The 15,618-nt window shown below is 32.6% G+C and overlaps 1 protein-coding gene across 1 annotated transcript in view; it reads right to left on the bottom strand.

Annotated features, from left to right (window-relative positions):
• LOC118198091 (ribose-phosphate pyrophosphokinase 1-like) overlaps positions 1-15,320 on the bottom strand; it is a 47,665-nt gene extending 32,345 nt beyond the window's left edge. Inside the window, exon 1 of the mRNA XM_085824203.1 lies at positions 15,138-15,320. Coding sequence (XP_085680329.1) covers positions 15,138-15,259 — 122 coding nt within the window. The 5' untranslated portion in view covers positions 15,260-15,320. The remainder of the gene's footprint in view (positions 1-15,137) is intronic.
• Positions 15,321-15,618: the final 298 nt, after the last annotated feature.

Genomic DNA, 15,618 nt, shown 5'->3' with positions numbered 1-15,618 from the left:
TACCATCAGAAATAATACATGCCTCATAATTGTTATTTAGATTATGCTGATCAAAATGAAAGAGGATAGGAAGATTCCTGGAAGTCTTTTTAATAAAATGTATCTAGCATACTCTGTGAATTCATTCCAAATCTTCCATGCAGAATTAAAATGATACTTAAGGATTTGCACAGGGTTGCCACTCAAACAGGAAAATGAAATTCCCTGACTTTTCCAGGTTTTCCAGGTATGTTTCGAGAAAATTCCAGTCTATCCGCGTAATGTACGTTGGCTGTGCTAAGAGGTAAATTAATTATGGTATTACTTGTACTGTGTAGCAAATTCACTTAATTATTCAATAAATCCCAGAGGACATTTATTTTTAATTATTCTTGGTACACTTTGTTTGATAATTTTGTTTACTTTTCCGCTTAAAAAACTTAATAAAATTTAAGATATATACATTGGATAACCAACTGTACGTTTTATTTAATTATTACTCAATTCATCCCCAGTTCAACACGAGGCTAATCCGGTTCTTATAAATCACAACACAATGCTAAAAGTTAGGTTAGATTTTAGGTAAATTTAATTTGTGTGAGGTGTATTCTTAAAAGGCACCTTAACACTTGAAAACACAAATATAATTATAATTGGAGTTGTTGTTTTCTCTACTGAAGATTGAGATTAGAATCTGCCCAATCTGGAATAAAATAAGGCTTTTTTTGCAGACATTCTGCAGTTACACAAAAGAAAGAAATCTATTTAATGATATTTTTTTTACTAAATTGAGGTATTTTATATTTATTTCACAGCATACATAAGGAAAAAATATGTGCATCAAATTTTGTGATGTCATCATACTGCTAGAATTAATTTCAGAATTATGCCAGAGAATTATTTACTAATGATAAATAAATTTAGAGGAAAGAAGCAACATTAAATGATATGAATAACATAAAAATAAAGATAATTACTTAAAAATTTAATTAGAATAATCAACGATATTTTAGCGAATATTACATGGTTATCCTAGATGATTGATTACTATTTTTTTATTTTACTGCAAAGGAGATTTCCGGTTATGTTTTTACCACCAATCCTCAAATTCCATATCACAGATTATGTTCTTACTGCATTAATATAATATTAACAAGACATAGTGCACAATAAAAATTAAGCTTTATTTCGGAACTTCGCGCACATTGCCCGACAGCCTGCCTGTTTCGCTCTGCTCGCTACTCGTAAGAAATTTCTCCTCTAGGGTTGCCACACTTATCGGAGGGCGCAAGGCGCGCTCCTTATCGCCTTCAGAATTATGCCAGAGAATTATTTACTAATGATAAATAAATTTAGAGGAAAGAAGCAACATTAAATGATATGAATAACATAAAAATAAAGATAATTACTTAAAAATTTAATTAGAATAATCAACGATATTTTAGCGAATATTACATGGTTATCCTAGATGATTGATTACTATTTTTTTATTTTACTGCAAAATGACAAGGTATTTATTAAAAAGGAAAAAAAAAAAAGATTTTGCGGTAAATTCCTAGTATACGATACGGCCTTCGCATGATTTTGAAAATTGTCGCCAAGAACAAAATGACCCGTTTACTGCTCATCATCATGTCGCCAAATCCCGCTGTACCATACATGGAGATTATTCTGACCAAAGAACGTCTATGTAAAAAGCGGAGGGAAAATTTGCCAAGGGATTTGACAACGGAACGGCCAGAATTTCCCTCTCCGCGATGTGTACAGGAAATTGAGAAACACGTGTTAAGACGAAATGTTCTTTGACAAAAACGAAAACTACGAAAATCTGTTTTTAAATTATTGCGAAAAATCCAAGAAGAAACGTTTCATCAAAGAACGTTTCTTCTTGGACTTTTCGCAATAATTTTAAAAACGGATTTTCGTAGATTTTTCCCCCCTCAAAATAACTAATCCATGAATTAAGTTACTTGCACCAAAAAATATTTTCTTTTCCTTTAAAGACATTTTAAACGATATTCATTTTATGAACTCCTGATAACGTGACCTTCGAACTTCGACACTGGTTTCGAGCTTTGGCGACAGATATATCGCGCATGCACAGCTGTTTCCCGCTATGATGGAACTGAGCCACGTCTGTTGCAGAGAGGTTTTCCTTCTTTACATATTTTTTTAATTCTAACCTTCATGGTACCGTATACTAGGATTAAACCCATTTTGTTTTATACGAGAACAGGTACTTTCTTTAGTTCATGCACTGCACATGCGATTCTCGAGGTTACTGGAAACCAAAAGTTGCGGGAAACTTGCTTTGCCTTTCTTAAAAGACAATCAAATTCGAGCTGCGAAAATTGGCTCTATGCCAGCTGCCCGAATGACACTCACGTGATACACAATTCGCCAAAAAAGTTATCTCTTCCAACGTCGGCGCAAAACTCGCCTTTTTTGGCGGGATCGTTGTATGAAATTCCCTGACTTTTCCAGATTTTGACTAAAACACTTAAATTCCCTGACTTTTCCCTGAATTTTTTGGTCAATTTCCGAATTCCCTGACTTTTTCGGTTTTCCAGGTAGCGTGGCAACCCTGTTTGCAGGAGTTTACAATTTTTTTTACAGAACAACACAAATGATGACTCAAAATTTAAAAAAAAAAAAAAAAAAAAAAACTATTTTTATTATATACACACATGTACATATATCTGTCATTTTAGTCAGATAATTACCAAAAAAAAAAAATCAATCAATAAACCTACTTAAATTTTAGCTTCTTTTAGTTTTCATTATTTTTATTTATTTTGCTCTGGTATAAATTTCTTTCTTATTTATTTTGCTCTGTTTTAGTGATTGCTTTAAGAATAGACTCAAAATAACTGTTTCCTTAAGCAATTTTACAAAAAAATAGAGTACTTGTGTTGAAAACTAGTAATATCTTCTATTGATAGTAAATCCTAAAGTTCAAAGTGGCATGAGTAAGTGTTTTATTATTATTATTATTATTATTATAACTTCAAAATTACCCTCTCACATATTATATCTTGACTCCTTTCCCGAAACCCAAAATCCAATCTATTAAAAGCAGGTAAAATTTTTCATATGTAATCAAGTCACTCTTCTATGTGGAATTTTATAGCCACAACCTTTGTAGAGTTAAGAAAAAAATATCATGATTTGTTCATAAAAACCACTGAAGATAAATAATAACTGTATAATAAACAAAAAAAATTAAACTAAACAGCTGATATGCTCATGGTTGTTACAGTTTGGTGCATTCTGAAATTTTGGCAATTTTTACAAAGGTGTTTGAGCTAAAACGTAAATGCCATCACTCATCTTTTAATTGTGTTTCATTCAGAGATAATATAATTAGGGTTATGCAATCTGCCCAATATGTGGCATGAGGGATCACTTCACCTGCTTTTGTAAAAAAAAAAAAAAAAAAAAAAAAAGGTTGATCTTTACATTATGGTAACTTGGCGTTTTTTTTGGCGAAAATTTGGCGACCAACTCTCCTACAACAACCCTCTATTTTTTTTTCCCGCCGCCATTTTGTCTTCACAAAGTAAAGACATGTTTCTTTTCTTTTTATCTACTGAACACTTCTTCCAACAATCTACTAGCCGAATTACACTTATGCTAGAAATTTTATCTAACAAAACTGCTTAATCATGACAAATATTCACTGCAAAATTGGGAAAAAGTGCACAATACCATACACCTTACGCGTTTTTCAAAATAACACATACACATAAACCATGTACACGCCGACTTATTTTTACTTAAAAAAACATCCCAGAATTGCACAAAAATGGCATTGCGCACACTCTTCACTATATCCATGTACACTGCTTTTTTCTCATAAATTAGAAAAATTTCACAAAAATACATGACAATTTTCTCAATCTTTAAACCCGGTAAAAAGAACATATATGAAATTACCTGATCGCGAAAAAGTATTTACCCTTTCTAAATATGAACATTTCCACATATAAAATAAATAAAATATCCAAAAACTTTTACCTCTAAATCATCTATTACATTATACACGTCACCAACGAATTCATACCGCAAGCATTACAAATACTTTGTATCAAATATTTAAATTATTTCCATGCACGTTTACTTCAACTTAAACGTATACCAAATTCCTACAAACATAAAATTCACAAAATAACTATCATTTAATTAAAATATCACTAAACCATGTACACGCCGACTTATTTTTACTTAAAAAAACATCCCAGAATTGCACAAAAATGGCATTGCGCACACCCTTCACTATATCCATGTACACTGCTTTTTTCTCATAAATTAGAAAAATTTCACAAAAATACATGACAATTTTCTCAATCTTTAAACCCGGTAAAAAGAACATATATGAAATTACCTGATCGCGAAAAAGTAATGAACATTTCCACATATAAAATAAATAAAATATCCAAAAACTTTTACCTCTAAATCATCTATTACATTATACACGTCACCAACGAATTCATACCGCAACCATTACAAATACTTATTGTCAGATATTTAAATTATTTCCATGCACGTTTACTTCAACTAAAACGTATACCAAATTCCTACAAACATAAAATTCACAAAATAACTATCATTTAATTAAAATATAATTAAATTCAAAAACACTACTTAAAATATAAATGAGCACATACATTAAATTAATACATACATAAATACCCATTTCGAATTCACTTTAGTTACGGCCATGGGATCCAAAAATTCACGAACACTGTTTCACACAACACAGAATAAAGCCAAATACAAAATTTCCAGATTTTTTCCCGATTTCCCTTCTTTTCCGATTAAAGAACCGTAATTCGTCCATTAATATCACATGACATATCCCATGATCTCTCATTTCCCTCACACAAAATAATGCGTAATCGGAACTGAGTACTGCTCACATTATTACCAAAGTGCCAGGTAGTAACCTTTATCGCCTCCAAAATGTCGCCAAACTACCAGTTACCATATTACAAAGATCAACCAAAAAACTACTAGAGCTTCCATACACAGTAATCATACTGCTTCTCAATATGAAGCAGTCAGTTCTGAACCCACTACTCCTGAGATCTTTTATAATAAACAAAACAAAAGAAAAAAAAACTGCTTCAAAGCATCAAAACAACTGTCACATTGAGGGGGGAAGTGCAGAATTACCCACTGATTGGCTTGTCTTTAAGAATTGCACATACTCAGTATCCATATACATATCGACCTAGTTTCACTTAATACATCCAGAATTGCAAAAAAATAGCATTGTGCACTCTCTTGACTTATCCATGTACACATCGACCTATTTTCACTTAAAAAGTCAAAGAAAATTGACAAAAATCCAATTCTTCTTACTCTTGTAAAAAGCACCAAACAAATAAGTGCGCGATTCTGCACTTTACACACATTGACTGTACAGCTGCAAATATACTGTATTTGCTGGCATATAAGACGCACCCCCCCTTTTATACGCATTTTTGAAGAATAAAACTTTCTTACTGATCATTATAATGAATTTACAGTATTTTCAAAGTAAAGTAATACAAATACAAAGTAATATTTTTTTGCAAATGCCCAATCTATCTGGGAAAGAATAGCTTTTAAAATTCGTCAAAACCCAGACACTCATCTCCACAGCTAAATGAAGAGTCACTTGAAACCTCTTCTAAATCAGCATCTGAATCCGCAGACAACAAATTGTTCTTTGTACCACATGTTGCATTACTAATGCCACACTTCTTAAATGCTTTAACCATGTCTATTTTCAAAGCACCCTATGAAGTTTTCACCAAATCAAAATCGCATAACTCTGAATAGAGGAAATTTCCAGAAATGAATGTAATCAAAAATTGAGTATCCACATATAAAGACGCCCCTGGTTTTTCAGACCTATTTTCAATGAAAAAAAGTTTGTAAAATACGGCAAATACGGTAGTATATATTTTTCTTCATATTGAGAAAAATTACCAACAGAGTTGTTGTTGCATACTTAGTTTTTTTTTTTTTTTTTTTTTTTTTTTTTTTTTTTTTTTCCCCTGGATATGGAAAATTTGAGACACTTTTGAGTCTGAATTCTGATACCCTATAATGATTGCATAATGAATTAAATTCTCATGCCCTATAATGATTGCATAAAACATTCTGGCTAGATAAAACTATTAAAGACTTCCTGGGAAAATATTGTTACGAAATGTAAGCAGAGTACTCGAGTGCTTTGCAATGAAGCTGTCTCTACCGTGATAGCTTGATAACCTAAAAGCTGTGTCGCTGATCGTGTCAGCATGTTTATAACAGTTCGACGACTGTAAACGAGATTTTGTAGCTGTCCTGACAATACTGGCAAATAAAGTGTGTTTCTATACTTCATCCAGTGTCGTCGTTATTCACGCCAAATCTACGAACCCCGTACGAACGTCAAGTAAGAAAATAACGCAACAGCTGGTGTCAGAAGAATAGGAAACATGTAACAATTGGTGTCAGGAGTGGGGTTTGAGGGTGAATGCCAGAGACAAGACCAATGAAACATCTATTAAGACAGCTCGTGATTGCCTTTGCTGAATTCCAAGAAAAGATGGAAGCTGGACAGGAGAAGTTGAAAGCCGGATATGATGAGATAAAAGCTGGATATAAAGAGATGACAGCTGAGATCAAAGCCGGACTGAAAGAGAAGGAAACCCGCCGAAAAGAAATAAATGTCGGCCAAGAAAAGGTGCGAGAGCAACTCCAACCGGTGAAAGGGGAGCTTGCAGAAGAAACTGGAGCCATAAAAGAAGATGTGGAAATGACAGAAGAGGCATCTGAAGAATCGAAGGATGGAGTAATGAATGAAGTAGTTGATGAAGCGTCTGAGAATGATCAAGAAATGATGGATGAAGCATCTAACAGGATCAACGAAAAAGTACGAAAACATGAAGAAATAAAAGACGGTAAAGAAACTTTTGATTCTCAAGTGCCTGAAGTGGAGGCGGAAGAAAGTGAAAATGCGACTGTTAATTTCTTCGAAACTGATAGTGAAGTTATGAAAACGCAGTCAGCAAGTGTTGAACCATCTGAAAGTGCATGTGATGCAGAGATGAGAGAAAGTGATGTACAGCATGCTCCAGTATTTCAAGAAAATTCACTCACCTTGCAAATTATGCATGCGTCTCATAGTGCAGACAAGGACTTGATTCTAAACCAGGATACTTCTGTTTGTAAAGAATCGGGTTCCGTTCATGACTCTGATACAGAATTCGAAGCTGGTTCCCAGGAAACGGGGGAAAACGAGTATGTACCAGCTGCTAAAAATACGGAGGTGAACTGTATGCATGCTGCGAATGAACTACAGAGTGGTGAGCAAACTGTTTCACATATTCCTGCGGATGACAAGTCTGAAAGGACTATATCTTCAGATTGTGATATGCAAAACAGAAATGCATCTGAGAACTGCAGTGGAAAAGTTTTTGACCTGGGTATATTTTAATGGAAAGACAGAGACTGAAATTAGACTTTGATATTAGATCTTAGATTTAATTTTATATTTTAATTGAGACCTTAATTTAAATGATTTAAAATTGTTATGTGTCTAATTTGTGTATATAACTTGTACATAGTGTAAATATTTGTTTCCTTAGTTATGTTATCTGTATGTTTTAAAGCGATTTGATTGTATCGAATTTGGCTTCTGACCAAGGGTTGTACTGCTCGGAACATGCAGTCCTTGGGAGGGGGCAGTGTTACAAAATGTACAGGCGCAGTGAAATGGGTTCCCTGCAAAGCAGTTTTAGGGTTGCATAAAATAGCAAGGAGGGCAGAGTTGCCACATTTGGCGACATTTGGGACAAAATTGGCGATATACAATGGACAGTTGGAGAACCTTCTGCAACGAATTCTTACCAGTTTAGCCCAGAATGTTCTCGAACACAAGCCGAAAGCTAAATAAACCTACTGGTCCGCAGTCAGAGAGTGTGCGTCTCTCACCGAGTGAGTGTATCTCGTCTAACGAGTCAATCCCTGCGAGGCGATTGCGTTGACAGCCTGCCAGCGAGTGTTGAGTGGGTCGTCGAGTGCACCGAAAGAGTCTCGTAGAGCATCGCAGTTAGTGCATCGTAGAGAGAGTGTGTTGAGTGGGTCGTCGAGTGCACCGAAAGAGTCTCGTAGAGCATCGCAGTTAGTGCATCGTAGAGAGAGTGTGTTGAGCTCCGGAAACGACTGAACCGAGACTCAGGAGCTGTGCTCTGTGTGTCGTCGAGTGCATCGCGAGTTGTAGCGTGGAGAATCTCGAGAGTATGTGGAGTTCCGAGAACAACCAAGCAGAGTCGGGAGCTGTACTCCGGAAAGCAGAGTCGGGTGCTCTGCAGGAAACTGTCTCCACCGTGATAGTCTGATAACCCGAAGGCTGTGTCGCTGATCATGTCAGTGTGTTTATAGTAGTTCATCGATGACTGTAAAACGTGTTTTGGAGCTGTCCTGACAATATTGTCTAAATAAAGTGTTTTTCAATACTTCATAAAGCGTTGTCGTTATTCACTCCAAATCTACACGAACCCCGTACGAACGTGAAGGAAGGAAATAACGCAACAATTTGGTGTCAGAGGAAAAGAAAAATGCAACAATATGAATCATAGTACCCCTGGAATGAATATATAAATGCACTTTCCAAATTTTGTTAGCCTAGCAAGTTTCCTTCTGATTGGCATAATAAACATACAACTGTGAAAAATATAAAATTTTCAATTAAGAAATCCTGGTAGAAGACAAATAATTTTGGTTAGAGTAGACTTTAAGGTACCCCTTGTATTATTATGGTGAAGCTGTTGTTTTATTTATTGCCAAGTTGTTGTTTCATTTATGGTAGCCTGAGTAGTTGAATGTTATGGAAACCCCATTATGACGGAATCAGATGCATAATTCTGGGAAAATTGAATCATGGGATGTTTTGTAAGCACTTTTGTGGTGTGTGTTGGTTTTATTGTTTAGATGGTAGAATGGCTGAATGAAGTACAATTAATTTGAAGTTTCTGCACGATTTGGAACAAAAGGGGAAAAGAGCGTTAATTGACTGGTGTGTAAATGAAGGCTTACTTAGTAGCCATTATAAGTGCCCTGTATGTAGGAAGGATATGCATCTAGTCGAAAGTAAAAACCGTTTAGATAGATTTGAATGGGTTTGTAAGAAGAAAGGTTCCGATGTGGCGGCGCTGATATACGGATTCGTGTTCAGATAATTTTAGGAAGTTTTTGGATGCTGTTAAGGAATTTTGGGTACTTACATATTATCGCAACCAGGTTGGCACTATTTGTAAGTTTGAGTAAAAAAGTATGAAAGAAAATGCACATTTATTAATTACAGATAATTTTAATACAGTTTTTTATATTATTTTATTTTAAAATATAAAATAGCAATTAAACCCTTCCGGTTTCGAATTTGAATAAGTTGCAGAATTATTTTTTCGGCGGAAATCTTTTGGCTATTGCTTTTAGCACTGATTGAAAACCGTATTCGCCATAACCATGTACACGTCGACTTATTTTTACTTAAGAAAACATCCCAGAATTGCACAAAAATGGCATTGCGCACACTCTTGACTTTATCCATGTACACTGCTATTTTCTCAAAAATTACAAAAATTTGCACGAAAATGCAGGAAAATTTTGTGAATCTCCACATGCTCTTTTTACAAAACTACGTATAACACGTAGGGTTGCTGTAAGTAGGGTCGCCAAATTTGGCAATTTATGCGAATTTTGGCCTGGTTGTGTTAACACGTAAGTACCGAATTTTGTGTGCCACAGACTAAAGACAAAGGAACTTCTAAATAGGGTAAGTGCATATTTGCTTTTTGTAGTGCTTACATGTAAAACATGCTTTTCCTTTTTCATGTTATTTGATTGTCTGGATTAAAATGTAGTTCATTGAAATTATGTATTTTTTCTTAGTCTGTATCTAAGAAGTGGGTGCTCCTTTGACTTTTTAAGTGAAAATATATCGATGTGTACATGGACAAAGTGAAGGGAGTGTGCAATGCAAGTTTGTGCAATTCTTGGATTATTTTTAAAGCGAAAATAGGTCAACGTGTACATGGATAAAGTCAAGGGAGTGTGCAATACCATTTTTGTGCAATTCAGAGATTTTTTTTTAAGTAAAAATAGGTCAATGTGTACATGAATACCGAGTTTGTGCAATTCTTTGGGCTGATCTTTAGAATATGGTAACTGGTAGTTTGGCGACATTTTGGAGGCGATAAAGGTTACTACCTGGGACTTTGGTAATAATGTGAGCAGTACTCAGTTCCGATTACGCATTATTTTGTGTGAGGAAAATGAGAGATCATGGGATATGTCATGTGATATTAATGGTCGAATTACGGTTCTTTAATCGGACAAGGGGGGAAATCGGGGAAAAAATCTGGAAATTTTGTATTTGGCTTTATCCTGTGTTGTGTGAAACAGTGTTCGTTAATTTTTGGATCCCATGGCCCTAACTAAAGTGAATTCGAAATGGGTATTTAGTGGGATTGAAAGGGGTAGTAATAAGTGTTTCTTTAAGGTTGTGCGAGATAGAAGTAAAGATGTTTTATTAAGTTATTTATTTTACCTGGTACCTTGCTGTGAACTATAAGTATGATTTTAAAGATCCTGAAACAGGCGCACATACGCTTGCTTTTTATTTAGCAGAGGAAATAAGAAAAGTTTATCGGACACGTAATCAAGATTCTGAAGAAGATTAGGTAAGTTAGTATTTTTAATTATTTGAGGATATTATTTTTATGCATTGTTCTAAATGTAAGGTGGAAGTAAAGTAATTTGGTATTATTGGGAAAATTGCTATTAGCAATGATTTAGTTTAAAGTAATTAGGATTGTAAGCTAATTTTTATTAATTTAATGTATGTGCTTATTTATATTTTAAGTAGTGTTTAATTTAATTATATTTTAATTAAATGATAGTTATTTTGTGAATTTTATGTTTGTATGAATTTGGTATACGTTTTAGTTGAAGTAAATGTGCATGGAAATAATTTAAATATTTGACACTAAGTATTTGTAATGATTGCGGTATGAATTCGTTGGTGACGTTTATAATATAATAGATAATTTAGAGGTAAAAGTTTTTGGATATTTTATTTATTTTATACGTGGAAATGTTCATATTTGGAAAGGGTATATACTTTTTCGTTATTAGGTAATTTCATATATGTTCTTTTTAATGGGTTTAAAGATTCAGAAAATTGTCATGCATTTTCGTGAAATTTTTCTAATTTATGAGAAAAAAGGAGTGTACATGGATATGGTGAAGAGTGTGTGCAATGCCATTTTTGTGCAATTCTGGGATTTTTTTTTCAAGTAAAAATAAGTCGACGTGTACATGGTTTAGTGATATTTTAATTAAATGATAGTTATTTTGTGAATCTTATGCTTGTAGGAATTTGGTATACGTTTTAGTTGAAGTAAACGTGCATGGAAATAATTTAAATATTTGACACTAAGTATTTGTAATGTTTGCGGTATGAATTCGTTGGTGACGTTTATAATATAATAGATAATTTAGAGGTAAAAGTTTTTGGATATTTTATTTATTTTATATGTGGAAATGTTCATATTTAGAAAGGGTATATACTATTTTGCGATCAGGTAATTTCATATATGTTCTTTTTACCGGGTTTAAAGATTCAGAAAATTGTCATATATTTTCATGAAATTTTTCTAATTTATGAGAAAAAAGCAGTGTACATGGATATAGTGAAGAGTGTGCGCAATGCCATTTTTGTGTAATTCTGGGATGTTTTTTTAAGTAAAAATAAGTCGACGTGGACATGGTTTATGTGTATGTGTTATTTTGAAAAATGCGTAAGGAGTATGGTATTGTGCACTTTTTCCCAATTTTGCAGTGAATATTTGTCATGATTAAGCAATTTTGTTAGATAAAATTTCTAGCATAAGTGTAATTCGGCTAGTTGATTGTTGGAAGAAGTGTTCAATAGATAAAAAAAAAGAAACATGTCTTTACTTCATGAAGACAAAATGGCTGCGAGAAAAAAAAAATAGAGAGTTGCTGTAGGAGAGTTGGTCTCCAAATTTTCGCCAAAAAATCGCCAAGTTACCATAATCTAAAGATTAACCATTCTTTGTCGTTATTTTGGCTTTGTGTAGCGGCGATTTTGGGCAAAAATAATAAGTAAAAGAATTGCACGAACTGGGTATCCATGTACCGCCAAAAATTACCAAGGGGTACCCTAAAGTATACTTTTACCACAATTTTTGGAACAGCTTTAGTATTGGTCCTTTTGGCGATTTTTTGATTTGGCGACAAACTTCGGTCGCCAATGTATACCCGGCTTTGAAGATCGGGAAAAAATGGCGGATTGTCAACAACTAGACTAAATAACAATCCTAAAAAATAAGCTCTTAATCAGAATAAACAGTCTTTCTCTAATTTTCAACATTTCTAGTACTGCTATGATAAATTCTTGAAACACTACCATAAATGAATTTATGGCAGTGATTATGTTATGAGTAATGAAATTTACAAAAGGTTAATATTGTAAATTACAAAATATAATATTAATGTATTAAACATTAATATTTTAAGTAGTTAGTTAATATTTATATTATATTAGTACATAGCTAATATTTTAAATTTACAAAAGGTTAATTTTTATGTTATGAATAATGAAATTTACAAGAGGTTCATAAATGCATTTCAAACTAGTAGTATATGTTACTTTAATTTCTTAGATTCTGTTATTAAAAGAAAGTAAAAAAATATTTCAAAGTGAAGGAAATCAAATTAAATTATAATGAGCAAGTTTGTAGCAGCGTTAGAAATACTTTTTATGATTAAATTTTGTAAATGGTAAAAATATTAAGAAGTGTGTATTTTTTAATCCCTAAATTTATTACATGTAATTTATGTTTATAATTTAAAACCTAAAATTAAATTATCACAATGAGTAAATTTTGTACTAATGGTAATAATACAACAATCATCATAAATGATTATTTCTGTGAAAAATTCGAACAGTCATTAGAATCCACTAATGTTGGAGTGATAAGCCACTAAACAGTGGTAGTTCAGGTTGGCTATATGGGAGTTTTTGTGGTTTTTCGTACATGTAATGTGAATCTGATCCAGTTTCTCTTAAAAAGTACTTTATGAAGGCATTCCTTCTTCTGCTAGCCAGCATATATATTTATTTTCTTATTTCTTAATTCTAAATCTTACTTCTGAAGTGAACAAGTGTTGCATCTATAGGTCGAAAAATATGGTCAATATGTTTGCAAAATCCTGTTCAGTTTTGGACAGCATTTAAATAAAATAAATAATTTGTATATGATGCAAACAAAAATGCATTACACTATTTCATGTAGTGAATAATTAATCAGGGCACAAAGTATAATGTAAGATTCTTTATTTTGTAACCAGAGTTATTTTATGCTTGGGATCTTTACTATCAATTTCATCCATCCATTTTCCCACCAGAATCTAAATAAAGATTTTAGTTTGCAAAACAAACCGTGTTTTGCTTTTCGAGGTCACGTTACTAGGTTGCTAGATAAGGTAAGATTTGTAGTCTTCAGTCTTGCATTGTAATTGCTGATAGTTGAATTCCATGCCGTTTAAGTTTTTAACCAACTTTGCATTAAATTGATTTATTTGAATTTAAATTTTACATTTGAACTTAATTGTTATCATAAGTTATCTTGCCACAAGTGGTTGACTGAGTAGTAAGCACAAAGTGTGCCTTCTGTTCTGTACATCTAAACTTTATAAGAGAATAAAAGTATATCTTAACTTAATAAGAATATATCTAAACTTTATTAATAATAACATTTAAAGACATTGAAATCAGTATCTAAGTGCTTGCCATGTAGTCAAATTTTTATATATAAATTGTACTCTTACTTTTATTATAGAGTTTTTATGACAAAAAATTCAGATTTCTGTTAGATAAAATGTTTAAGTGATGTAGAAAATTGGCATTAAATTTAAAATAAAAAGCCGACTGTTATGTCAACATACTATTAATAAAAGTAATAACACTCAGTGAAGGTTATTCATATACAGCTATTAGGTTGTAAGATTTACAAAATTTGAGAACTGTAAATTATAAGCTATATATTCCATAATCTAAGCAACATTATATTTTTTATAGTCAGTCAAATTCTAAAAATGTTATAAAAGCAATAATTTTGGTCCTGATTTGAACCTATGAATTCATGCAATTACACATCCCTATAGTTCTAATGAGTCAAAAAGTGTTTTTAGACCATGGTAATTTTGATCTCCTTAGCAAAGGAAACACAAAGAGTTACTGATGCTACTGAAAATGTGTTTTTTTTTCTTGGGGGGGTGGAGTTTATAATAATATGCAGAGTTGACATATGAAAAAATGTCAAGGCTCATGTGGTGTAATATTAAAAGCATCAGTTTTAACTATCAAATTTTAGCTTTTTTAAAAATATTTTAAATGTTGTGCTTTCCTAACACAAACGTAACTTTAAGAAAAATATGCAATTTATCCCTCCTGCCATCAAAGCTCTGATACCTAGCAAATTCGTTAAAGTTGTGTGACAGAAATGGCGACATGTTTTTCAGCTCAGTATTTAGGGTTACCAAGGTTATCATAATTTTACATTTATCGCTCCGAAATGTCGCCAAACAAATTTCTCGCCAAAAAGGACTAATATTAAAGCTGTGCCCAATTTTTATTCCAAGAAAAAATTAAACTGCAGGATAAATGTTAAATAAATATATATTTTTTGTTCCTACTCCATAAAAAAGCAGAGTTTTTAAATTATGATATTAACATGATACTATAACAGAAATGAAAAGTACTATATAGATCCCAGAAGCAAAAGTAAAGAAACTATTATAATCAAAATTGATAAATCGAATAAAACAATTTTCAGTAAATATACGAGTTAAAAATGAATAATGTTACACAGTTTGACACCTGTAACAACAGAAGGATTAAAAGGCAAATGAACAGAAAGTAAAGGGGGTGTAATTGTAAAAGATTTAAAAAGAGAAAAAAAGAAAAGAAAAAGAAAATTTCTTTTAATAATATAATAGACTTACTGAATCACACTATAATTTTATAATTAAGCCTGTAAGAAACGTATGAAAAAATAGTAATGTACATATGTAAACCTAGAAATTTCACTTACCATGTTTCTTTATTACTAAATTTCTTCAAAACAGCTTTGCCAAGATTTATGCCCAAGCGATCTACAATCTTCTGAGCTAAATCAGGATGAGAAGTACCGCTGAAAACCTTAATGTTAGGCATGCTAAAATTGTAGTTAAATTGCTTTAGTCACGTTTCCAAACAAAACAGACAGACAGACAGACAAAGTAGACAGATGTCTTGTTTTGCACCCGCTAAGTCTTTCTGCACCGATGGGCGAAAAATCAAGCATACGTGCGAAGGAAAGGTATGCAGAAAGAGGGGCAATTTCGTATCTGAGGAGAGTATAAAGGAACTTCGTACATCTTGTACGAGTTCAAAAGGCCAGGAAGAAAAGATGGGACAAAATAAAATTTAAAATAAATGGCTCAAAAATAATAGAGGGAAAAAAAAAAAAAAGAGCCTATAAAAAGAAAAGGAAAAGAAGTAGAAAATATCCTAAAATACGATTGTGTCCATGA

Source organism: Stegodyphus dumicola, chromosome 9 (assembly GCF_044657685.1).
Source record: "Stegodyphus dumicola isolate Sdum_Otavi_A_Nest chromosome 9, ASM4465768v1".
NCBI classification, from domain to species: domain Eukaryota; kingdom Metazoa; phylum Arthropoda; class Arachnida; order Araneae; family Eresidae; genus Stegodyphus; species Stegodyphus dumicola.
The sequence above is the reverse complement of the archived record's forward strand: the minus strand, read 5'-3'. Positions and strand labels throughout refer to the sequence as shown.